The 26,222-nt window shown below is 46.6% G+C and overlaps 1 protein-coding gene across 2 annotated transcripts in view; it reads right to left on the bottom strand.

The window, feature by feature from the left end:
* The window catches only part of NOS1 (nitric oxide synthase 1), a 208,681-nt gene that overhangs the window by 71,426 nt on the left and 111,033 nt on the right, over window positions 1–26,222 (bottom strand). For both annotated transcript variants that reach the window (XM_059876393.1, XM_059876394.1), the window contains exons 3-5: window positions 21,661–21,787; window positions 3,198–3,326; window positions 1,161–1,306 (exon numbers count right to left, since the gene is read on the bottom strand). In XM_059876393.1, the coding sequence (XP_059732376.1) occupies window positions 1,161–1,306; window positions 3,198–3,326; window positions 21,661–21,787 (402 nt within the window). The remainder of the gene's footprint in view (window positions 1–1,160; window positions 1,307–3,197; window positions 3,327–21,660; window positions 21,788–26,222) is intronic.

Here is a 26,222-nt window from a genome sequence, read left to right as displayed (position 1 = left end):
AGAGGACGGCAAATTCAAGTGCCTTCAAAGGCCCAAACATGGGACTAAACTGGCTGGGCGGGGACTGTGGCCAACAGGCCAGCCCGAGACTAGGCCCCAGCGGGCAGCCTTGACTCTGTTCCAGACTGCTGTTGTCTGATCGGGGGCGGTACTGCCAGGTCTTCTTTCAAGAGAAACTGGGCATCTGATTTTTAAAGGGAACTCTTCTCATTTCTAAACAAAAATTTAAATTCGTTTTTAAATAAATTCACTTTGAGAAAGTTAAAAAAAATTCTTATGGAAAGTTGCAGGCTACACAAAAGGTGTAGAAAATAATATAATGAACATCTGTGTCCCAAGCCTGGGAAATCATTAATAAACAAGAAAATATTTTATAATTCCTTGGGGACTACTCCTTACCATAGCTCACTTTCTTTCCAGAAGTGGTTGCTATTTTGAATGTGGCATTTAGCAGTCTCATGCTTTTGTCTAGATTTTTGCCATTTGAGCATTTGGTTGACCAAAAAGTTTGCTCAGGTTTTCTGATGTTATGGGAAAATGAATAAACTTTCTGGCCAGCCCAATATATATCCCCCTAAATCATGTATAGTGTTATTTTTTATGAATGGTGCTGTCCTAAATGTATCTTCTATAATAGATACACTGTATCTATTGAGTAGAATGTATCTATCTTTTCTTCCCTTTGCTCAAAGTTACTTGTGAGCTTCATTTCCATGAACACACAGAGCTTTAACGTGCTCATTTTCATAGCTGTATAATATTCCTTTACAGAAACTGCCACAGTTCACTTACACATTCTAACAATGGAGTTGAGGTCATTTCCAACTGGTTGCTTAATTTCATTTTTTCCCCATAATAACTATGCTTCAGTGAACATTCTTATGCTGACCTTCTTGTGAACAAGTGTGAGAGTTTCTTTAGGGAATATATCCAGGTGTGAAACTGCTTGAAGAGTTTCAAATTTAAAAGACACTCTTCAGGCTAAACAAAAACATTTCTAGGGGCCATATCTGGCCCTTGTGCATGATCAGGCCCAATTTTCAACCTCTGTGCGTGGCGGGCAGAGGTGCTCTGCTCGGGCTTGGTTCAACTGTCTGCAGAGCTGGACCTGAAGTCTCGGTACCCAGTACTGGGGCTCCCCAGTGTAGACATTAACTTGCCTTTTAATTGATGAGTAGTACTGATCAATGAACTCTTTGGCAAGGGGAAAGAGCTGTTCTTTTGTGCGGACGTCTTCAGGCTTTCGTATTTGCTGAGAAGGGAGCATGATGGACCCCATACAGATGTGCTCAGTGCATCCCGTTCCCTGGAAGGAAAAGAGGTTTGGGCTGTCACTTAGTTCCACCCAAGTGTGGCATGTGTAGGGCTGTGGCCTTGGCTCTGACATTCGTGGTAGAGTTTCCCTGGCCTTTAATTCCCAAAGTGAATTTCTCACATACCAGCTTCCAGTCACTGTTGTACCTGGTGATTAGCCCAGGTGAGGAAAAGATAACCAGCATTTTAGTGTGTGTGTTAGTCACTGAGTCATGTCCAGCTCTTTGCGACCACAGGCGCCTCTGTCCACTGGATTCTCCACAGGCAAGAATACTGGAGTGGGTTGCCATTTCTTCTCCAGGGTATCTTCCTGACCCAGGTATCGAACCCAGGTCTCCTGCATTTCAGACAGACTCTTTCCCATCTGAGTCACATCTGAGTTAGGGGAAGCCCTAACCAGCATTTTAAGGTTCTGTAATTATTTGCTCTACTCAGTGAGGTGGGGTGAGGAGAGGGGTTTTATGACTGTCATTCTCTGGGAATCAGAACCATTGATGCTGAATCTCCCAATATTAAAAAATTTTTTTTTTTTGGCTGCACCATGAGGCATGTAAGATCTTAGTTACCAACCAGGGATCGAACCCATGTCCCTTACATTGGAAGCATAGAGTCATAACCACTGGGCCATCAGTGGAGACCCCTCCCAACTATTTTTTGATCTCATGTTGATCAGGAAGGACTAGTAGAGTGATTACAATAGCTCTTTTGAGCAGATCCACGGGATGTTGATTGCAGAAAATCGCCCCAATTCTTTCCCTCCATCTATTCACGCCCTTTACTATGTGACTTTACAGCAACTCTCATCAAGAGGTGAAGCCTCCTCCCTCTCCTTTTGAATCTGAGCTGGTTTGGGCCAACAGAAAATGGCAGAGGTGACACTGTGCCCATTCTGATTCTAGGCCTCAAGATATCTTATATGTTTCTGCTCATTCTCTCCAGTGCATGGAGGAGACCAAGCTACCTTACTGGAGGCTGAGAGGCCCCATGGCACAGAGCTGATTTATCCCAGCCAAGGCCCTCCTAGCTCAGCCTGCCCAGAGCAGACCCCTCAGATAACTGAAGAAGCATGAGATCTGCAGAAGCATGAGAACCAGCCTGCCAATCTGTAGGTCCTGGAAAATAATAGTAGTAGTTGCTTTAGGTCACTAATTTTGGGGTGGTTTATTATACTGTGATAGCTAACTGATACAACATTCCTCCAAGCGTTATTTGCTCAGTCACGCCCGACTCTTTGCAACCGCATGGACTGCAGCCCACCAGGCTCCTCTGTCCATGGGATTTTTCCAGGCAAGAATACTGGAATGGGTTGCCATTTCCTTCTCCAGGAGATCTTTCCGACCCAGGGATAGAACCCGGGTCTCCTGCACTGGAGGTAGATTCTTTACCGACTGAGCTATGAGGGAAGCCCGCTTTCTACAATATAAAGAAATTGACTGACTGATTGACTTTAAAGTATATAAAAATTTAGAGGACAGATTGATAACTAAGAAGGGTTTGTTCAAAACTCCATCAGTGGTTGGATTGTGAGATGTAAAAAGAATGTACTTAGGAGCAGCAATCCCCTTTTGGGTACAGGGGACAGAAATAAATAGTATTCGCACAGCTAAGTATCTACCAGTGGTTCTCAAATGGGGGTGGATTTCCCCCCCAGTATCTACCAGTGGTTCTCAAATGGGGGTGGATTTCCCACTCAGGGGACATCTAACAATATCTGGAGACATATTTGGTTGTCACAACTGGCATCTGGGGGGCCCAGGTCAGGGGTGATGCTCAACATTCCACAATGCACAGGATGGTCCCCACAACGAGAATTATTCCGTCCCATGTGTGGATACTGCTGGGGCTGAGAAAAGCCTGGTCTCCCCCCGTGCTGGGATACTCACCAACGTGCTCTTGAGGTGGAGGGTGTCAGAGAGAACCACGTCGGTCTCCCAGTTCTTGACCTTGAGGAAGCGAGGGCACTTGGAGGGGCTGCCATTCTTTGTGGGAGACTGTTTTCCCGAGGCAGGGGGCTGGGGGAGAGAATGAAGATGGAATATTGGGCACTGGAAGATTGTCTCCACTGGGGTGGGAAGAGGTGGTATTCTCCCTGGAATCTGCCCCTAGTCACCACCTGTCTGTGACTCTCTGGGGTGGACACGTGCGAGGTGACTGGGACCTGGTCCCTCTACCTATACAGAAGGAGGTGCCGTGGAAGAACGTCTCAGGGGAAAGGGGTCAGGAGCTCAGAAGCTGGTCTCTCTGGCCTCTAGCACAGGGTCTGGCACGTAGCTGGGACTCAGTGAATATTTGTTGAATGAATAAGTGACTGAAAGAACACTGTCAGTCTCTCCAAATGGTAACAGCCCTCAGGGCTGAGGAATCAAACCTGAGGTTGGGTCAAGTTACTTGGATTTTTGGGCCATCCTGCCTTAGTCCAAACTTACCATTTTGGGCAAATACTGGGGAAACAAGAAGTTTAAGTGAGAAAGGTTTGAAGCATAGTGTGCTCAGCCATGTCTGACTCTTTGTGACCCCTTGGCTTGTCCCGCCAGGCTCCTCTGTCCATGGGATTCTCCAGGCCAGAATACTAGAGTGTGTAGCTGTTCCCTTCTCCAGGGGATCTTCCTGACCCAGGGACTGAACTCTGGTCTCCTGCATTGGCAGGTGAATTCTTTACCACCGTGCCACCTGGGAAGCCCTTGAAGTATAGGATACCTTCCTCCAATTTCAGGTTTCTGTTTTTTCAAAAAGGCCAAGCATGTCCCTGCCTCAGGGCCTTTGCACATACTGTCCTTTCCATCTTGAACATCTTCAGCTCCCCCATTTGTCTTCACCTCCGTAAGCAAATTTCCCAGTAGGTGAGAGGGGAGCGGCCTGGCTGGCAAATGTTGCCCATCCATTTTAAGCCTCGCTGATAAGGATCACCTTCTGTTCTTGGGTATTTCTGAGTGGTTGTCTACCAGCCCAGAGAGATGTGTGTTCATGCATCAGAAAAGCATCAGCAGCTCTAAGGGAGGGGCGTCAGGTATACCCTGATGCAACAGCTGAGCAAGGGAGGGGAGAGGATGAGACAGTGTTGAGTGACACTCATGCCAAAGAGTAGCATAGTGGGCAGTGACCTAGAGCCAGGATATTCACACATTCAAATTGTATTTCTTGAGCATCTACTATGTGCTAGGCACTGCTAGGTGCTGGGGACACTGAGGTGAACAAGGCAGTCAGGATCCTTGTTCTTCTGGAGCACTGTGTTTGGAGAAGTGGAGATAAATAATAAGTAAACTAATACGTGGATGATATAATTTCAGGAGGTGATAAGAATACAATATAGAGAGAAGTAATGGTGAAAAGTGGAGGAGGGTGGGAAAGGCACATGCAAAGGCCCTGAGGCACGGATGAGCTTGTAAGTTTAAAGGACCAGCAAGGAGGCCAGTGTGGCTGGGGTGTTTGAGTGTGAATGAATACAAAGGAGATGAAGTCAGAAAGGAGGCAGGATCCACTTCTCATAAGCATGGAGGTGCTCAGGCTAGTGAGAGAGCTATGAATTAGGACTGAATTGGGTTAAGTCTGGGACCGAAATCAGAAAGAACCCTGAAGGACAACTACTGAAAACTAACATCCACTGAGCACTTGCTATGTGCCAAGCAACCACCTTATCATCCCCATTTTACAGATGAGGAGACTGAGGCACAGAGAAATTAACTAAGTTGAACAAGATCGCAGAACTAATAAACTGGAGCCAGGAGTCAAATCCTGGCAGTCTGGCTTTCAAACCACGCCCTCCACTGTTTGACCACTCTGCCTCTTGGCCATCATGTACAATTCATTCACTCACTCACTCACTCATTCACCCAGCACAGGTTTACTGAGTATCTCCTATGTTCCAGGCAAGTCAGTAAGGGCAAGGGCTACAGTAACAAACACAACAGACATGATCTGTGCCCTCATGGAGTTTATGTAGCCCAGTGGAGATGATGATTGAATGAACTCTTACCACTGAATGAAATGAGTATCAGAACATGGGATGTTGGCAGTGTGCAGGGGACTGTGAAAGCGCACAGAAGGGGCATCTGACCAGGGTCACTTGACTTCTAAGTCAAGACCTGTTAATCAGGTAAAGAAGAGGGAGCAGAGTCTTGCTGGTAGAGAAGTGAGAGGCACAGCCACCTTTCTGCCAGTGCAGCGCTATGCTAAAGCATCCGTGCCACCACGTTGGAGTTTGGGGAACGGGAGGCAAGTGACAGCATGCCACCATTAAAGACTGCCAGACAGTGCAGGGAGCGAGGGCAAAGCACGAAAGGAAGGTGCTATGACTCATGATCTTCCAGACTCGCTTGTCCCCAGTGGCTCTCATCTCAGCGCTGGGTACCAACATCCACCCACCACCCGTGCACGCCACAGGAAGGAGCTGTCCTGAACATCATCTTCTTTATCTCCCACACCCAGACCTTCCCTGACTCCCATCCGTTTAGCCTTCTAAATGGCTCCAGAATCCTCATTCTCTCCATCTACTGTGTCACACTCTATCCAAGCTTCCACCATCTTTCACTTGGGTGATTGCAACAGCCTCCTAAATGTTAGCCACTCCTCATCATTGTTGGTGTCATTATTCTACTGCTAGTACAACCTGCAGTCCTGTTACAACTGTGCATGCGTGCTAAGTCACTTCAGTCGTGTCCAAGTCTTTGCAACTCCCATGGGCTGTAGCCCACAAGATTCCTCTGTCCATGGGGATTCTCCAGGCCAGAATACTGGAGTGGGTTGCCCTGCCCTCCTCCAGGGCATCTTCCTGACCCAGGGATTGAACCCACATCTCTTAACGTCTCCTGCATTGGCAGGTGGGTTCTTTACCTCTAACGCCACCTGGGAAGCCCTGTTATGACCGCTGCTGCTGCTATTGCTGCTAAGTCGCTTCAGTCATGTCCAACTCTGTGCAACCCCATAGACGGCAGCCCACCAGGCTCCCCCGTCCCTGGGATTCTCCAGGCAAGAACACTGGAGTGTTGCCATTATGACTACTACTGCTTTAAGTGTTACTACTGCACTATCACCCTGGGAGCAGGAGAAGGATTTGAACAAATTCTTCCCTCCATTCCCTATCTGCCCTTCTACCCTGCTAAACTCTTAAGTTCTTTTACTTATGTCCCCACATGAAGCCATGTACAGATGACTCTACTTTCTTTGAAGGCCTGTCTAGATATCCTGAACTTCTTTATTTAAGATTCTATTCCCACTCCCATCTCTCCCAGCAGATGTCCAGGTGATGGAGGTTGCCTCTAGGTGGGCCTTTGTGGTGACAAATTCCTCTGATCATGCCAGCAATCTGCATCCTTAGGAAAATAAAATCATCCCTTGTCCATATGGGATGCATCCTAGCCATCCTCCCTAAATACTGGGCATCACTTAGCCAGTAAAGAAACCCTCTCTTGACACCCCAGAGTTTGAGGAGCAGCTGCAATCCCAGAGTGGGGATAACAGACGTGGTGTTGGCATTTGGGGTCAGGCCCAGGGTCTGTGGAGGTAACAGATGGGCAGAAGGCAGTGGTGGGGGGAGCCTGACAAGGTGGGAGGAAGCTGGAAGTCTTCACAGGCAGGGTGGATGGAGCGAGATACAGGCGATCAAAGAGGCTATCTGTTGAGGGTCCAGATGTGCGAGGGGTGGCCACAACTAATTGGGGGCCCAGGCATGAGTCGTGCCACCCTCCGCCCTGGGCTGTGTGAAGGGCACACTTGAAACCAGGCATTAGGAGGCCTCTGGCAGGGCTGTTGTACTTGGGTTTTGATGTTTTAATTAGCCAGCAGTAATATTAGATGACTCAGGAGGGGACAAATGGGGAGATTAATATAGCAGTCGGGGGCCTGGCGTGGGGGATGCAAATGACTTTTCTGAGTGGGGACTGAAGTGCTTGGTCTAAAAACTCAGGATAGTGGCACTTGTGGGTTGTTAGGCTGGCGACAGGGCACGAGCAGGCTTGGGAACGCAGTGCGTTCTTCCCTGGATTTGTGTTCAGGGTAGACAATGGAAGCTTTTCAGGTGGCGGGAGACACTGACTCGACTTCAGTGGGTTCAACAGGAGGACTCCTCGGTGCCTGCTCCTAAATTGGCAAAGCAGGCTCTGAGCTCCTGGGCATTTCAAAGGCTTTGTCAACACCTATTCATTCTGTGAGTCTTTAGAGAGGTCCTGAGGAAACGGAAGAAAATGATCTTGCAGCCCAAGAGGAGACAGCAGGTGAGGTGTTGTCAGCCTTGGGCTCTGAGCCAGGAATTCAGCTTGTAGGATCCCTGGCAACTTGATTTCCACACCCCCTCCATGCCTCCCTTCCTTCTTTCTTTCAGCAAATACACACTGAGTACCTACTGTGTGCTATGGACTTGTGTTCTAGGTTCTACTGTGATCCCCACTCTCTTGGCAGCAGCATCTTACAGCTGCATGCTCTGAAGCAGGGGTTTGCAGATGGTGGCCCATGGGCCACATCTGGTCTACCCTCTCTTTTGGTATAGCCCATGGGCTAAGAATGGTTTTCCCATTTTAAACTTGTTGAATAAAACAGTCAGAAGAAGGATAATGCTCCACGACATGTGAAAGTTATATGATGCTTGAATTTCAGTGTCTGTAAATAAAGTTTTATTGGCACCCAGCTACCCTCATTTGTTTCCATATTGTCTATGGCTGCTTTTGAGATACAATGGCAGAGTGGAGGTAGTTGAGATGGAGATTCAGATGGAATGGCCCACAAAGTCACATATATTTCCTATTGCCTCCTATCCAGGAAAACTTTGCAGACTCCTGATCAAAAGGATTGAATTCCAGTGGCTGAAAGCAAATCTATCTTACTTAGGTCTCCATTAACTTAAACATCAGTTATCTGTTTTATACATGTGAAAGTGAAAATGTTACTCAGTGGTGTCTGACTCTTTGAGACTCCCTGGACAGAGGAGCCTGGCAGGCTACAGTCCATGGGATTTTCCAGGCAAGAATACTGGAGTGGGCTGCCATTCCCTTCTCCAAGGAGTCTTTCTGACTCAAGGATCAAACCTGCATCTCTTATGTCTCCTGTATTGGCAGGCGGGTTCTTTACCAGTGGTGTATATATGTCAATCCCAATCTCCCAATTCTTCCCACTCCTTTTCCCCCTTGGTATCCATACATTTGTTCTCTACATCTGTGTCTCTATTTCTGCTTTGCAAATAAGATCATCTCTATAATTTTCTAGATTCCACATATATGTGTTAATATACAATATTTGTTTTTTCCTTTCTGACTTACTTCACTTTGTATGACAGTCTTTAGCTAGGTCCATTCACATCTCTACAAACAACCCAATTCCATTCCTTTTATGGCTGAGTAATATTCCATTGTGTGTGTGTGTGTGTGTGTGTGTGTGTGTGTGTACACACATCATACCTTCTTTATACATATATCTTTATAGATGTTTGTATACAGATACCACTTTTTGCGACACATCATTCACTTTGCTCTACCTCCAGTGCCAAGCTGGAGAAGGCCATGGCACCCCACTCCAGTACTCTTGCCTGGAAAATCCCATGGATGGAGGAGCCTGGTACGCTGCAGTCCATGGGGTCGCTAAGAATCAGACACGACTAAGAAACTTCACTTTCACTTTTCACTTTTATGCATTGGAGAAGGAAATGGCACCCCACTCCAGTGTTCTTGCCTGGAGAATCCCAGCGATGGGGGAGCCTGGTGGGCTGCTGTCTATGGGGTCGCACAGAGTCAGACATGACTGAAGAGACTTAGCAGCAGCAGCAGTGCCAAGCACACACTTCCTGTTCAACAAACATTTGAGGTCTGCTATGGACTGAACTGTAGACCTCAAAGTTCTGTCGGAGAAGGCAATGGCACCCCACTCCAGTACTCTTGCCTTGAAAATCCCATGGATGGAGGAGCCTGGTAGGCTGCAGTCCATGGGGTCGCTAAGAGTCGGGCACGACTGAGCGACTTCACTTTCACTTTTCACTTTCATGCATTGGAGATGGAAATGGCAACCCTCTCCAGTGTTCTTGCCTGGAGAATCCCAGGGACGGCGGAGCCTGTGGGCTGCCGTCTATGGGGTCACACAGAGTCGGACATGACTGAAGGGACTTAGCAGCAGCAGTAGCAGCATGGACTGAACTGTATCCTCTCAAATTCATATGTTGAAGCTCTAACTCCCATTGTGACATATTTGGAGATAGGGCTTTTAGAAGGTAATTAAGGTTAAATGAGGTCACAAGGGTGGGCCCCTAATCTGATAGGATTAGTGGTCCTATATGAATGGGAAGAGACATCTATTTCTCTGCATGCACAGGCTGTTTAAGGACACAGTGAAGGTGGCTGTCTACAAGCCAGGAAGAGAGCCCTCACCAAATGTGACCACACCCCTGACTTTGGATCTCTACCCTCCATAACTGTGACAAATAATTTTCTATTGTTTAAGCTGCTGGGTCTGTGGTATATATAATGGCCGCCTGAGCTATTTAACATAAGATCTAAATGTATTTTTAAATTGTGGAGTCCCTTAAATGCTAAGCTGAAAGCTTTGGCCTTGAATGAGTAGACAGTGAGAACCCCTGAAGCTGCCTGGTGAAGAGGGTGGCCTTATCAAAGCCATTTTAGGACATACATGAGTGCAAGGACTGTAGGAGGGAGAGGGTGAAGGCTGAGAGACCCAGGAGGGGGTTGCTGCACCAGTGCAGGTGAGAGGCCAGGAGAGTGGAAAATACAGCAGTGGTAGCAGATGACAGGAAGGGAGGAGATGGGAGTTGGGGTGTCAGGAGCAGGACAAGAGCTCTGTGGCTTGAGAGGATGGGAGAGAAAAGAACAAGTCAACATTGACGCCGAGGCTTCCCATCTGGGTAAGTGGGAGGATGTGAGGCTTTTAGCAGAAGTTGGGAAGTAAGGAACTGAGGTGAGGGAAATGTGGAGGATTTTAAGGCTGGAAGACAGACACTAGACATCAGAATCTTGGTGGTCTAAAAAGAGAGGGCAGGCACCCTGTCCTCCTTCAGTTGTGGGCAGAAGGTTCACAATGAGATCGGGACAAGAGCTTGACAGAAGGGAGGGAGGGAGGTACCTGTGTACCACAGAGCATCTTAGGATGTCCCTCCAACTCATACGTTGATGGCCCAACCCCCAGGATCTCCAACTGTGACCTTATTTGGAGTCTTTAAAGAGGCAATTAAGTTAAAATAAGGTCGTTAAAGTGGCCCTAATCCAATATGACTTGTGTCCTTACAAAAAGGGGGAAATTAGGAGACAGACGTGTACACAGGGAGAACACCACATGAACATGAAGACCGTCATCTACGAGCCAAGGAGAGGAGCCTGGAGCAGAACCTTTGCTCACAGCCCTCGGGAGGAACGAGCCCTATAGCCACTTTGATCTCAGACTTTTGTGTTTCCAGACTCAGACAATAAATTCTGATTGTTGAAGCCACACAGTTTACGGTGCTTCCTCTAGAAAACAGCTCAAGGAGATGAATCCAGGAGCTGAGGCCCAAAGCTGTTCAAAGCGAGCCCGTTCCTATTTCTTTCACTGTTGGTACCAGCGCCAGCTCCTCCCTCTGAGGCCTGCAGCTCTTGCCCTGCTTGGCTTGCTCTAAAATGAGGGCAGCACGTTGGGGCTGAGCCAGGCAGCGGGCCATCCACACCAGGGGCCAGATGCCACACACCATGCCACAGCCCCTTCGCTGTAGCTCCAGGCAGTGCTGCTCCAATCTGTGGGTACCACCTTTTAGAGCAGTGAGTGTAACTATTAGGAGCTGTGGCAGCTCAGGTTCTAGAGCCATGGGCCTGCAAATCAGCAGGTACGCACCCATCCATGCAATTAAAAAATTGCTACTTATAAAACTTAACCAACAGTGTTAAGTACCCTGGAGTATAATTTCCTTGTAGTGTATTCAAAGCATGATTTCTAAAGTGATTCATTCTTTATAATAACTCCACAGAAGCTTGAAATCGCTTATTCTTCACCCCTCCACTCTCTTTCCCCCCTATTCAATGGTCCATGTTCTCTATGGAGGATGGTTACAGAAGGGAGTGCTTGGGAGTCAGACTCATCATGGTTTGGGGTTCACAGACAAGAGCCTCTGGAGATGAGGATTTTGTTTTGGCCATCCTGTGGCATGCAGGATCTTAGTTCCTCAACCAGGGATTGAACTCATGCCCCCAGCAGTAGAAGCACTGGGTCTTAACCACTGGACCCAAAGGGTCTTTAAGTTAGATTGTTGATGCTTTCTCCAAATGAAGTGATGCTTACAGTCATGATGATCTCACAAGATAATTAGATTATTAGACAACTTTAAACCTGACTCCATTACCAGATCAGAATGTACATGTGCATTATGAATTAATTTTGAGAAATCCTGCGATTATCTTGGGGCCCATCCCTCTTATATTGCATTGTACTGTGTGTGTTTATTAAAAGCATTAAACTGATAAATGTAAATACTTAAAATGTATAGCAGAAATAGAGACAGAGATGTAGAGAACAAACTTATGGATACCATGGGGGAGGGGGGAGTGGGATAAATTAGGGGATTGGGATTGATGTATATACACTATTATGTAGAAAACATATAATTAATGAGAACCTACTGTATAAACCCTACTCAATGCTCTGTGGTGACCTAAATGGGAAGGAAATTTAAAAAAGAGGGGATATATGTATACACAGAGCTGATTCACTTTGCTGTACAGCAGAAAGTAACACAACATTGTAAGGCAACTACACTCCAAAAAAATTTTTTTTAATTAAAAAAAAAATGCACAACAAGCTTTGTGATTATGTTTTGGACTTTTTACCTTGTAAAACATCCTGGGACCCTTAGAAAATAGAAGTGGGTTGTGGCTCTGTGGGCCTCTGAGAATCTCCGTGTGAAGGGAGTTTTGACAACTGATATCCATTTGTAAAGAGAGGAAGGAAAAAATGACTTTGATCGAGGGAAAGAATCTGAATATGGTTTGAAGCAATAAATGAGCATACAGAGTGCTATCACTGATTCCCAAACCAGAATGTCACTGTCCTTCTCGGACAACATTCAAACAGCCTGCGTTGAATATGCATGCTCAGTCACTCAGTCACTCAGTCGTGTCCAACTCTGCAACCCCATGGACCGTAGCCCACCAGACTCCTCTGTCCATGGCATTTCCCAGGCAAGAACACTGGCGTGGGTTGCCATTCCTTCTCCAGGGGACCTTTCAGACCCAGGGATGGAACCTGGGTCTCCTGCATCTCCTGCATTGGCAGGCGGATTCTTTACCACTGTGCCATCTGGGAAGCCCCTGCATTGACTATGCTCACTGTTAAACAGCAAAATATGTGGCAATTCCAGCAGGGCTGAACCCAAACACCTGTCAATTCAGGCCCCACTTCCTGGTTCCACCCTGCCTCTGACAGGAACAGGTGGAAGGACATGGGAGGCTGGTCCCCTGACTAAGTGACCTGTAAAGACCCAGGAGGTCACTAGGCAGGTGATGATCCAGGTGGAGGGATGTGAAACATCAGCAAGAATGGGATTCTGTGCCAGTGGGAACTGAGGGACTCTGTTCAATATAAATTCCTGGAAAGCATCCCTTTGTGCTTGTTTGAGGGTGTTCCAGGAACCCTCAAACAGGTGGAGGAAGGGGTGGAACATCCTTTTTGGGAAATCTGACCTGAGTGTCTCACTTCAGCCATGAGCCAGATCAAGGCCAAGGATACCTGGCCAGATACAGTTGGGGGCAGAAAAGGGCTTAATCAAGGCTTCTAGTAGGGACTGGGACACTTTCTTACAGAGAGAAATGAAGTTCAAAATAGAGGAGGTCTCTCAAGTACTTAGAGACAGGCTTAGCACAAGGGGCTGTGAGTAGGCGCCCCCAAGGAGTCAACATAAATGCGGCCGATGGAATGTGCTGGAGCCAGGCAGGGGGCACTCAGCATGGAATGTCTGTGCATGATTCTACAGAACCCCAAATATCACGGTATGCCGACTACCACGTATGTGTCTGTGTCTGGAGCTTGTTTCTGGACACTGAGACAAATATGTAAGTCTCAGTTCTGAACTAATGTCTAGGTTCTGAACTCGAGGGCTGTGATTTCAATTTCATTTTGAGTGACATTTATTAAATGCCTATTGTGTGTCTCCTCTAGGCTAGGCCACTGCGTACCCACTGGTTCGTGGATTCCTCATGATAACCCATTTTTCAGATGAGGAAATGGAGGCTCTGAGATGTAAAGTGCTGCTGCTGCTGCTGCTGCTGCTAAGTCGCTTCAGTCGTGTCTGACTCTGTGCGACCCCTGAGATAGCGGCCAACCAGGCTCCCCCGTCCCTGGGATTCTCTAGGCAAGAACACTGGAGTGGGTTGCCATTTCCTTCTCCAATACATGAAAGTGAAAAGTGAAAGTGAAGTCGCTCAGTCGTGTCCGACTCTTAGCGACCCCATGCGCTGCAGCCTACCAGGCTCTTCCGTCCAGGGATTTTCCAGGCAATAGTACTGGAGTGGGGTGCCATTGCCTTCTCCGGATGTAAAGTGACTGTCCCTAAATTAATAACTGACAGGCTAAAGAGCTGGGCATGGATTCCAGGCCCTCAAAGTTCCCATTTTTTTCCCCATTCCAGGTCTTTATTGCTTCCCCCCCTCTGCATATTCCTAGAGTCTGGCCCCAGAAGATAAAGACCGAATGCTACATTGATCTGAATGATTGACAAGGATGACAATGTTGCCATAAAGGCAAAGAGGTGTGCCTTTGCCACCAAGACTCCGCAGGTGGTCACCTTCCCTTTCGGGGCCATAAGGGTGTCACCTTCAGCCTCACATGAGCAATATGACCATTAGCAACACTCCTTTACCTAAATACACAGTATGATGCCTAGATCAGCAATATGATAATTAGCCAAACAACAATAACAGTAATGAACGTTTTTTGGAGCACTTATTCTGTGCAAGGCCTTGTAGAGTTGAGAGTGGGCTGTAGGGCTCTATGGCCTGGGTTCAAGTCCCATCTTGCCCACTTACTAGTCAAATGACATTCCTCAAGCTATTAAACTCTCTGGGCCTCAGTTTATTCATCTGTAAAATGGGAGCAGTAACAGTACTCCTTGGAAGGAAAGTTATGACCAACCTAGATAGCATATTGAAAAGCAGAGACATTACTTTGCCAACAAAGGTCCGTCTAGTCAAGGCTATGGTTTTTCCAGTGGTCATGTATGGATGTAAGAGTTGGACTGTGAAGAAAGCTGAGCGCCGAAGAATTGATGCTTTTGAACTGTGGTGTTGGAGAAGACTCTTGAGAGTCCCTTCGACTGCAAGGAGATCCAACCAGTCCATTCTGAAGGAGATCAGCCCTGGGATTTATTTGGAAGGAATGATGCTAAAGCTGAAACTCCAGTACTTTGGCCACCTCATATGAAGAGCTGACTCATTGGAAAAGACTCTGATGCTGGGAAGGATTGGGGGAAGGAGGAGAAGGGGACGACAGAGGATGAGATGGTTGGATGGCATCACCGACTTGATGGACGTGAGTCTGAGTGAACCCCAGGAGATGGTGATGGACAGGGAGGCCTGGAGTGCTGCAATTCATGGGGTCACAAAGAGTCGGACGCGACTGAACTGAACTGAACTGAACAGTACCCTCATGGGGTTGGGTTGGAGATTAAATGAGATTGCGGATCTAAACTGCTTGGCACAATGTCTGCCATCGCTCAACACATATTATTTCTTATCGTGAACAGCAGATGCAATCATTTCATATGGTATCTTATTTCTTCTTCCTCACAACTCCACAAGCTTATTATCCACTATAAGCTTCAGTGTGGATGCCAATCAGCTGTTTGACCAAGGTCACTGGGAGGAGGAGACCAAACCTGGGTTGACCCCTGAGCTGAGATCATGACCCCAGTGCTGTGGGTGAGTCCAGGGAATAGAACGGCCGCACCCCCACAAGGTGGTATTGTTGTCAGCATTATTGTTATTTTTATCCTGACATCATTAGCGTGCAGTGAGTCAGGGTTGACTTAGAAAGCTTCCCTGAAGCATGCTGGGTTGTCGCTGAGCAGCAGAGGGTTGGGCTTGTTTGCTTTCATCCAGGCATAGCTTGGAGGGGTCTGGATGCCTGCTTTCGGTCTTTAGCAAAGCCAGCAGTACTGGCCACTAGGGGTGCTTGCTCCTGAAGAGAGGGGCCCTGGACACCTCTGACCCTCTGAAGATTGGGAGCCCATAAGCACTCCCCTTTATGCCTTATAATTTGGAGTTCTGCAGAGAGGCTAGTGGGGGAGGCCGACACTTCCTTGGAAGGAGGGAAAAGCTTCTCAACAGATTTTGACATTTTGAAAGGCAACAAGCCCTATGTCCCCAGGGGTGAGGAAATGCCAGGTTGCTGATGAGGTGGTGGGGATGGGGTGGGCAGGGAGATTTCAAAATGAAAATCATCTCTCTGACTATCTGGCTGCCTTTGTCAGCAAGAGGCTGGAGAGAGGGGCAATGGGCTAAGTAAGAGAGAAGAACCCAAATGGAAATGCCACTTCCCCCAGACCCAAGACCTCTCACACTCACTAAGGGTTGGACGGATACTTAATTTGTATCTGAAAATAGACATTCTACCGCCAAGTATGACACAGTTCCACTCCTACCCCTTAGGAAAGCAAATCAGGCAGGCAAGAGAAATAGGTGCTTAATAAAAAAGGAAGCAAAGAAGGGCTTGAGTCAAATCCTAAGGTTTTGTGGGAAGAATGAACAAATAGCACTTTCTTACTAATCTAGGGGAACGTTTCCACTTAGGAGGGTTGTTATGTACAGGGCTTTGAGAATGGTGTCAAAACTCAAAGTGGCTCAGGTGGAATTAGCACCAAAGACAACCTCAGCAATCAAATAACAATCCTTAGTAAGAAAAAGAAACAGAGTTTATCAGCCCTCGCGGATTCTTTTAAAACTATAATGCCTTCCCCAACTTTCTTCTAGGCAAACTCCTATATGATCTTCAAAACCTAGATCAAAATGTCACCTCTTCTGGTAAATCTTTTCTATACCTGCCGAGGTATCTATGGCCCCACAGTGTCTTGTGCCCCTCTCTAGTTTAGGATTAATTGCACTGTCCATGTGTGTGTGTCGCCCCACTGCATCCGTGAAGGTCTTGAGGGCAGGGAGGGCAAAGTTTGCTCGCTTATGCTTCTACCCCAGAGTTGCGCATGCGGCAGTATTGAGTGACTATCTGTGTGATGGGTGAACGGATTCATTCCATCCACCAGTGCAGGCCAGATACAACTCGTCAGGGGATGCTAAAGATAAGCATCACCAAGTCATTCATACGCTATGTTCCAGTGACCAGGGATTTGAGTCTCACCAGCTCTACCCACTGCTGACCCAAGCTATCAAGAGAAATGACCACCAGGTATAGATAAGCATCCCAGATTTCTGAGGCTAACTTAAGAGAAGATGCTTCTACAGCAGAATTTCTGTTGAATTTGGACAAACAAGAGTATCAAGGAGAATGGGGCAGACCATAATATTCCTTCAGGGACCTAATAGTTGTCTGAGTCAGGAAGTCCTTTCTCGTGTCTAGCCTGCATCTCTCCCACTTCACCTGGCCTCTTGCCTTTTGCCAAGTCTTTGCAGGGAAAAAGCAGACCAGCTGTTCTTCCACCAGCTCCTATTGGCAGGTAGTAGCTGGGCCTCTCTCTGTGTTATTAACAATGCTCCCCCCTCCCTGGATGTCTAAAAAAGAAGCAAATGTGGGTTACAACTGGACAGAAGGGAGCTGATTCCAGGCGCTGCAGGTAAAGTGGCTTTGAGCAGATAGAGAAGAGGCTGAACACAGGAGCTGGTCTTTCAGGCCAGAAAGAAAATCATTGGGGTTTCTACTAATTTGCTTCGCCTGGGAAATGTTTCTGAGCCCTGTGGCTGTGGAGGTGTCTAGCAGGAGGTAGCCGAGCTGTTTGCTTAGCTCTGGGACTTCAATATAACTGAGCACTTGGGTCTCTGCTTCCTTTTAGCTCTATTTCTGAGAGGCATTTGGAAAATTGAGTCTCAGACAGCAGAGCCTGGATAATCTCACAGGCCAGTGATTTTGAAGCTTCTTTTGGGTCACAGACTAACAGCAAGGACTTGATAACATTCAAGGAGTAAGTCCAAGCACTGCTGGTCTGTATGTCACAATTCCAGGAGCTCCCATGTCTAAAACCGTTTGGCTGTCTTAACCTCAGAAGACTATCTTTCCCCCCTTTCTCCAGCACCCTTTCTCCTCCACAGAAATGGAGTTTCCATTTTAGAGGCAGCCTTAAGGCAGGTTCTCAGCACCTCCCCCTAATTGCTGTGGACTGAATGTTTATGACCCTCCTTCACCAAATTTATCTCTTGAAACCTAACCTTTATGTGATGGTATGTGGAAGTGGGGCCTTTGGGAGATGATGGAATGATGAGGGTGGAGTGCTCATGAATGGGATTAGTGCCCTTATAAAAGAGATCCTTTTCTCTTCTGCCATGTGAGGGCACAGTCATAAGAAAGTGGTCTACGAACCAGGAAGCAGGTCTGCACCGAATGTAGAATCTACCAGTGCCAGCCTCCAGAACAGTGACAAATATATTTCTGTTGTTTATAAGCCACCCAGTCTGTGGGATTCTGTTATAGCAGCCCAGACAGGCTAAGACACTGATCATTTCATCACGATGCCCCACAAAGGTCCCTGGGCCTATTAAACCTCCTGTCCTGTCCTCAGTATTGAGCCCTACTACTCAGGCTTGAAGTTCAAGGTTATGTTTTTTAACTGGTCACTGTCTGACCAAGGTGAAAGGAAATAGTCATCAGACTGCAATGGCTCAGATTTCAGCAGGACATAAAGGGTCTTTCTAGTGGGGTCAAGGCCTCCTTTGATTCTTCCCTACACCCCAGAGCTCAGGAATTACTGCAGGCCAGTGATTACAAACTCTGATACCTAGAGTAGGTAGGTAAGGCAAATCAGTAAAGCCAGCTGGGTAATCTTGAGACAGAACACTTGGTTGCATATCAAACACATAAGGATATTCTTCATTCTTACAAAACATGAAATCTTTCTCATCTTCCCTGAAATGTGTGAATCTCTCGGTCCATATCTACCTACCACTTACCCTAACCATTATAAGAAAACCAACAGTGCTAATGTTATGATAAATGACAATGAACAGTTGGTGGTAAAGAGAAGGGCACGCTAGGGAGTGGTGGGGATTGTGGCAAATTGGAGAGCCCATGCCCTATATAGTGGGAGCAGTGGTTAGTCAGTCTGGGCAGACAATTTCCCCATAAGAATATAGGCTCAATGTGGTCAGATTGTCCAGATTTGTAAGAGAAGTTGCAAATATGAGAGTCACATAAAAAACTGAAACACTGGCAATAAATTCAGTTATAAATATAAGTTGTCTATAGGACAATATAGTGCAAACCTAACAAATCATGTCTACAGCCCAGATCTCGCCTGAGTCTGCCTCTCTCTGCCCTTCTCTGTCTTGGGAGGGTTTGCATTATGGCAACACCCTTTACTTTCAATTGAGAAAATATGAAGAAAACTCAAGCTCTATTTGTTCACTTAATCATTGATGGATAACAATAGTCCTCACACTCACAATATGGCCTGGATTTTTGAGGACAGCATAATAGAGAACTAAAATTGTGCCTTGTCCACCAAACATTCCCAGGTGTCACTGTAGGAGTCAGAGTGCTTGGCCACTGGCATCATGGGTCTGACCTACTATGGGATCCCTGATGTCCTTCTTTTCCTGGCCAACCACTGGCAGCTAAGGAAAGCAAGTTCCACTGATGCTCTGGAATGTCCCATCCTCCCCCACGAAGCTACATACAGAGGCTATGAGTCACTGCTTACATGGGTTGGTGGTGAAAAGTGCTGTCCAAAGACTAAGCACTGAAAGAAAGAGCTTGGCAACCTGGCCTGTGCCATCCAAGGCTTGAGGTGGGTGGAGGGAAGGAAGAAGATGGCCATTCCAATAGTACTCTGCTGCAGTGCAGGGGAGGGGTGGGAAATTCACATGCTTCACCAGGGAAGCCATGGGCAGGTGAGAAACAGGCTCTGCTAATCTCTAGCCAGATCTAGACACTCTCAGGAAACCATATTGACTTTGCTGCTAAAACTCTCCTCAGCAAATTGGCAAAGTCTGGTAACACTCCAAGCTTGGAAGGCTGTGGTGAAATAGTTATTCTCCTACTTAGCAGATAGGAATGGTGCAACCTCTGTGGTGAGCAATCTGGCCATTTCTGCCCAAGTCATAACTGTATATGACCTTTGACTCAACAAGTGCTTCTAGGAATTTATTCTTTTGATGAGCCCACCCATCTGCCAATGAGGTATTTGCACAAGGTCATTCATTATAGTGATGTCATGGCAAAATATTGGTGAGGGGCCACATGTTCATTTTGGAGGCCTGGTTCAATAAATAAATAAAAGGGAATATTATGCAGCCATGAAAAAAGAACCAGGACTCTTCAACTACTAATTAGGACTAGTCTCCAAGATACACTGAAAGAACAAGATACAAAACAATACAGGCATATGGTGGAGATATTGTGGGTTCATTTCTGGACCAATAGTAATCCAGCAAATATCACAATAAAGTGAGTCACATGAGCTTTTTGGCTTCCCAGTGAATATAAAAGTTACATGCATTTTTATACTGTACTATGCATGTGTGCATCTTAAGTCGCTTCAGGAGTATCTGACTCTCTGTGACCCTATGGACTGTAACCCACCAGGCTCCTCTGTCCGTGAGATTCTCCAGGCAAGAATACTGGACTAGGTTGCCATGACCTCCTCCAGGGGATCTTCCCAACCCAGGGATCAAACCTGCATCTCTTACATCTCCTGCATTGGCAGGTGGGTTCTAGCCCACTCTGCACTTCCTATACTGTAGTCTATATGCTGTACAATAACCTTGTGTCTAAAAATGCATATACTTTAGCTTAAAAATAAAGCAATCAAAACCACAATGAGGTACCATCTCACGCCAGTCAGAATGGCTGCTATCAAAAAGTCTACTAAAAATAAATGCTGGAGATGGTGTGGAGAAAAAGGAACCCTCTTACACTGTTGGTGGGAATGCAAACTAGTACAGCCACTATGGAGAACAGTGTGGAATTCCTTAAAAAACTGGAAATAGAACTGCCATATGACCCAGCAATCCCAGTGCTGGGCATACACACTGAGGAAACCAGAATTGAAAGAGACATGTGTACCCCAATGTTCATCGCAGCACTGTTTACAAAAACCAGGATATGGAAGCAACCTAGATGTCCATCGGCAGACAAATGGATAAGAAAGCTGTGGTACATATACACAATGCAATATCATTCAGCTATTAAAAAGAATGCATTTGAATTAGTTCTAATGAGGTGGATGAAACTGGAGCCTATTATACAGAGCAAAGTAAGTCAGAAAGAAAAACACCAATACAGCATACTAACACATATATATGGAATTAGAAAGATGGTAACGATACCTCTGTATGCAAGATAGCAAAAGAGATACAGATGTATAGAACAGACTGTTGGACTCTGTGGGAGAAGGTGAGGGTGGGATGATTTGAGAGACCAGCATTGAAACATGTATATTATCATATATGAAATAGATCACCAGTCCAGGTTCGATGCATGAGGCAGGGTGCTCAGGACTGGTGCACTTGGATGACCCTGAGGGATGGGATGCGGAGGGAGGTGGGAGGGAGGGTCAGGATGGGGAACACATGTACACCCGTGGCTGATTCATGTGAATGTATGGCAAAAACCACCACGATATTGTAAAGTAATTAGCCTCCAATTAAAATTTAAAAAATGCAGTTGGAAAAATGGCACCAATAGACTTGCTCAGTGCAGGGTTGCCACAAACCTTCAATTCACACACACACACACACACACAAATAATACATGTAATAAGATGAAGTGCAATAGCATGAGGCTTGCCTGTATGTATGATGTGTTCTCATTTGTGTAAAAACATATGAAAATAATGTGTATATATTTGTTTGTCTATGCATAAAACATTGCTAAAAGGACCACAAAAATGATGAATAATGAATACTGCTTGCCTCTGGGGAGTGAAGCCGTGTGGCTGGGATGAAGGAAGAGAGAAGAAGCTTTTACCATCTATCTATTTTACCTTTTAAATTCAGAATCATGTGAATATCTTTCTTGGTAGAAACAATGAAAATTTGAAAACTGGCAAGCTAGCAAACAAAACCCACGGAATCAAAGCCCAAAGCCGCAGTCCAGGGAAAGTGCTGCTGGCTGAGCCCCCACGCCATTTCTCCAGCCACACGGCTGGTTTTCTCCCCAAGGTGGTTTGGAACTTGTCTTCCCAAGAACATTCAGGGACCCGTGGAGTGTGGGTGCCAGGCTGACATCGCCACTTACCTGCTCCTTCTCTGAGTACGGGTTGTTGAGGACGACGGGCATGCTGCCCTTCCCCCACAGGTCACTGAAGACTCGGTCGTTCTCCACGCCGAGGGGCAGAGGTTTGTGTGATTTGCCGTCCAGGTCTCTGAAAGGCAAGGCGGGAGAGGTTGAGGAAGACGGGACACCTGGAGTGGCCGGCTGGTCACCCTGGTCTGAAAGCCCTGAGTCCGTGAAGAACCCTCAGGGTTCACCCACATGACCCTCCACGGAGCCAGTGAGCTTTGGGTCCGCAGCCTGCCGCTTCGTAGGATCAAGCGTGAAGGTGAGCTTAACTGACTTGGCACCCACAGCTGGCACATACCCGTTGTGAGGAGATAGTTTCAGGATGTCTGTGACAGAGACTTTGTTCCTCCCTCCCCGGCCCCTGATTTCCTGATCTAGGAAGCCGGGAGGCCCCTCTCTTAGCAGAATCCCATGAAGAACCCCTGGACAGCTTAGCATCCATGAAACCTAATGGTGGAAGATACAGGAAGCAGGAGGGATAGGTCCGAAAACCAGTCCTGTGGGCCAGGGTGGGGAGTCACACCAACAGCAACTAGAGCACTGATCACGAGGCTAATGGTACCAGCCCAGGATATGCAGGAATGATTCTGAAAATAAGGGGAACACAGCGACAAAAACTATTAATACTGTTGGTGTTGATTAAGCACTTACTGGTGTGTCAAGCACTTAACATATGTTTTAGTGAATTTAGTCCTTGGGACAACCCGATGAGGTCGGTATGAATGTTTGTCACTCTTGTTTAGATGGCATAAGTGAGACAGAAGCTAAGTCACTCAAGGTCACAGTATTGCAGTCTGCTGTTGTTCAGTTGCTAAGTCCAGCTCTTTGTGACCCCATGGATTGTAGCACACCAGGCTTCCTTGCCTTCCACTATCTCCCAGAGTTTGCTCGAATTCATGTCCACTGAGTTGGTTTTCCAGCCTGCTCTTCACGTTTATCGTGAAGTGGAGGCTGTTACTATTACCCTCACTTATCATCAACACCATCAGCACCATCATTCTTACGATTGTTAACATCACCATCCAACTTTTCCTTATCAGCATCAGCATCATTGTCACCACAGCCATCATAAGTGTCCTCATCAACACCAATGTTGAAAACATCATTTTCATTATCACCATTATTGCCCAAATCATTCTCATCCTTCTCATCACCATCACCTTCGTCCCATCAGAATCGTCATGACCATCACCATGTTCATTACCACCATCACCACCCTTGCACTCATTATCAGATGAGGAAACTGAGGCTCAGAGAGGTTAAACCACTCACCTAAGTCTCACAGTCAGGGGTGAAGGAGTTGGGGTTCAAACCTAGGCTTACTCCTGACTCTAACCATGAAGCTTTCCTGGCTCTCTGCCCTTGAACTCGGATAGGTTCAGGAAGAGGCTATCTTGGCTGGACAGGCTGACCATCCTCTGAGCTGGAGGGAAGTCGTGGCTGAGATGGGACTGACTGCATCAGATCCAGACCTCCCAACCTGCCCCACCTCATCTCCGTGCTTCTGCCGTCCTGCTTTCTGACCCTCCCACCCAATTTCGCTTGATGGCCTCTGTCTGTTCCCCAACTTTGGGCAATGCGGCTCGCTCTGTACTCCATCTCACTTTTGGTCCCAGGCGTGGGGGCTGGCCGTACCCAGCTCTCCATCCTATGTTCCCAGCTTTGGGGACTCTTGGCTCCATAAATTCCCCCAGCCCCCAGCCTGGTGCTGATGGTCATTGGGATGAATCAGAGGCCAGGGCCCAAGCTCTGAGTGTAAGGCCCTACGTGGCCCCTCTGGCTGCTCGGATGGGGCTACCAGAATCCCCTCCTTGCTTTGTCTCGCAGCGTTCTGGTGGCTCATGCTGAAGCCACTTCTGCTCATCTTGCTTGGAGAGGTCTGCAGTTGTAAGAGGGAACATTATGTTTTACTCTCTCAAAAATGTCTCCAAAACACACCAGGAGTGGTTCTTGATTAGATATTTCCCAAGTCAATGGTTTACCTATGTGGTAATAAACAGAGGCATTGTCTGTGGAGTGGGCTGTTCTAAATGTCATGCAGCCCCTCTCAGCGCTAAAACTCCAGTTCTAGGATGTCATGTGACCATAAGTGGGGAATCAGCAGAGAAGAGAGGAGTTTAGCGCTGTTTGAGTGTTGGTAATGTACCAGGTACCAGCACAGAAGTTATTTCACTTCCTCCCAGCAGATATTAAAAGCTTCCCTATTTTACAGATGCAAAAACTGAGACCAGAGAGGTTATGTCAATTTCCCAAGGTTTCTCAGCAAACACAAAGAAGAGCTGGGATTTGAAACCAGGTCTGACTGATGCTCGGCTCAGATCCTTCCTTTTTCTGTAAACAGACTGGGAAAACAAGTCAGGATGTGTAGGATAAGCCAGAGGCTAAAGAGCTAGGAATCCAGCATCTCTCACTGAATGAGGCCAGTTTACAAAGATTACAGGGTACAATTACCCAGATGACTCTTAAATGGCTCACACGACCTGTCTTCTTGTGGATCTGTAGAGAGAGGTGCTTTTATCTTCATCCTTTGCTTTTTTTTAAAAAAAAGCCTTTAACACTTTTGTTTAAATAATATATTTGAAGTGTTTTGTCCACACAAACTTATGTAAGAGCCCTGTGATGAGCTGGGGAAGAATATTTTTATTTGAGACAACTGTCATGAGGTGAATGAAACTAGAGCCTGTTATACAGAGTGAAGTCAGTTAGAAAGAGAAAAGCAAATGTTATGTGTTAACACAGATCTCTGGAACCTAGAAAAATGGTACCGATGAACCTGTTAGCCTGGCTGGAATAGAGATGCAGATGTAGACGGTGGTCTTGAGGATATAGCAGGGGAAGGAGAGGGTGGGAAGGATAGGAGAGAGTCGCATGGACATATATATACTGCCATGCGTAAGAGAGACAGCTAATGAGAAACTGCTGGATGACACAGGGAGCCCAGGCCCTCTGCTCTGTGATGACCCAGAGGAGTGGGATGGGGGTGGATGGGAGGGAGGCTCAAGAAGGAGGGGATGCAACTTGCTTTATTGTACAGCATAAACCAACACAACATTGGAAAGCAATTAGCCTCCAACTTAAAACAAGAATATTTTTAACGTGGGACCACAGGGAACATCCTTCAGCATCTGACAAGGAGTTACTTTGCTTCTCCGCACCCAGGGACAAAATCAGGAGTAGATTTAGGTAGATTCTGAATTCCTAGTCCCCACCCCAAGTTTTCAGTAAAAGCTCTGAGGGAGATAAGGAGTTTATTGCCATGGATTTGCTCAGCCTGGGATGTGTCTGTTCGCTAGGTTTGTACGGGCAGTGAGATCCATGGGCTGTGGATTGGGTGGAGCTGGGTTCAACTTTCAGCTTTGCTGGTTGTAAGCTGTGTGACTTTGGATATTTTGGCTACTTAACCTTTCTAATTCTCAGTATACTCATCTCTAAAATAGTGTTGATAATAAAACCCAGTTTCCGGGGTTACTGCAACAATTACAGGAGGTAAGGCTCACAGCACTTAGCCTGGGGCATCTGCTATTGCTTTGACTACTGACGTGTTTGTAGGCTGATCAAACAGAAACAGAGAAAGGAAAATGTGAGTTCTTTCTAAAACAATCAAGATTCCTCTAAGTCAGCATGGTCTAGGAGAACTTTCTGAGTCAATGGAAACATTCCACGTCTGCTTGTGTTTTTTGGTATTTTAGCCATGGCCCACATGAAGCAACTGAATATTTCAAATGTGCTTAGGGACTTCCCTCATCGTCCAGTGGTTAATACTGCGCTTCCACTGGGCGGGTCATGAGTTCAATCCCTTGGTGGGGAACAAAGATCCCCTATGTGGCTCGGCTGTAAAAAAGCACCTATTGTCACTGAGAAATTAATTGAATTTTTAATTTTATTTCACTTTAATTAGCCATATATAGTTAGTGGCTATAGCACTGCATGGTACTGGCCAAAGCCTTACTGTCTCTAAAGACTGAAGGCATGTATGGCTCCTAACTGAGAAAGGGGCGTCTTCCCTGAGGGCTTATGGGGGCACAGGGAGGGATGTCTGCACTCAGACATTTCTTTTTAAATTGAAGGATAGTTGGCTTACAATGCTGCATTAGTTTCAGTGTATAGCAAAGTAATGCAGTTATACATACATATATTGCTATTGTTTAATCACTAAGTTGTATCTGACTCTTTTGGGACTCCATGGACTGTAGCCTGCCAAGGTGCTCTGTCCCTAGGATTTCCCTGGCAAGGACACTGGAGTGGGTTGCCATTTCTTTTTCATGGGTTCATATACATATATATGTGTATATATATTACATATACATTATATATATGTACGTATACATATAAATGCACACATATTATGTACAAGGCTTCCCAGGTGGATCAGTGGTAAAAAAATCTGCCTGCCAATGCAGGAGCTGCAGGAGCCATGGGTTTGATCCCTGGGTTGAGAAGATCCCCTGGTGTAGGAAATGGCAACCCACTCCAGTATTCTTGCCTAGAGAATCCCATGGACAGAGGAGTCTGGCAGG

Source organism: Bos taurus, chromosome 17 (genome assembly GCF_002263795.3).
Source record: "Bos taurus isolate L1 Dominette 01449 registration number 42190680 breed Hereford chromosome 17, ARS-UCD2.0, whole genome shotgun sequence".
NCBI classification, from domain to species: domain Eukaryota; kingdom Metazoa; phylum Chordata; class Mammalia; order Artiodactyla; family Bovidae; genus Bos; species Bos taurus.
The sequence above is the reverse complement of the archived record's forward strand: the minus strand, read 5'-3'. Positions and strand labels throughout refer to the sequence as shown.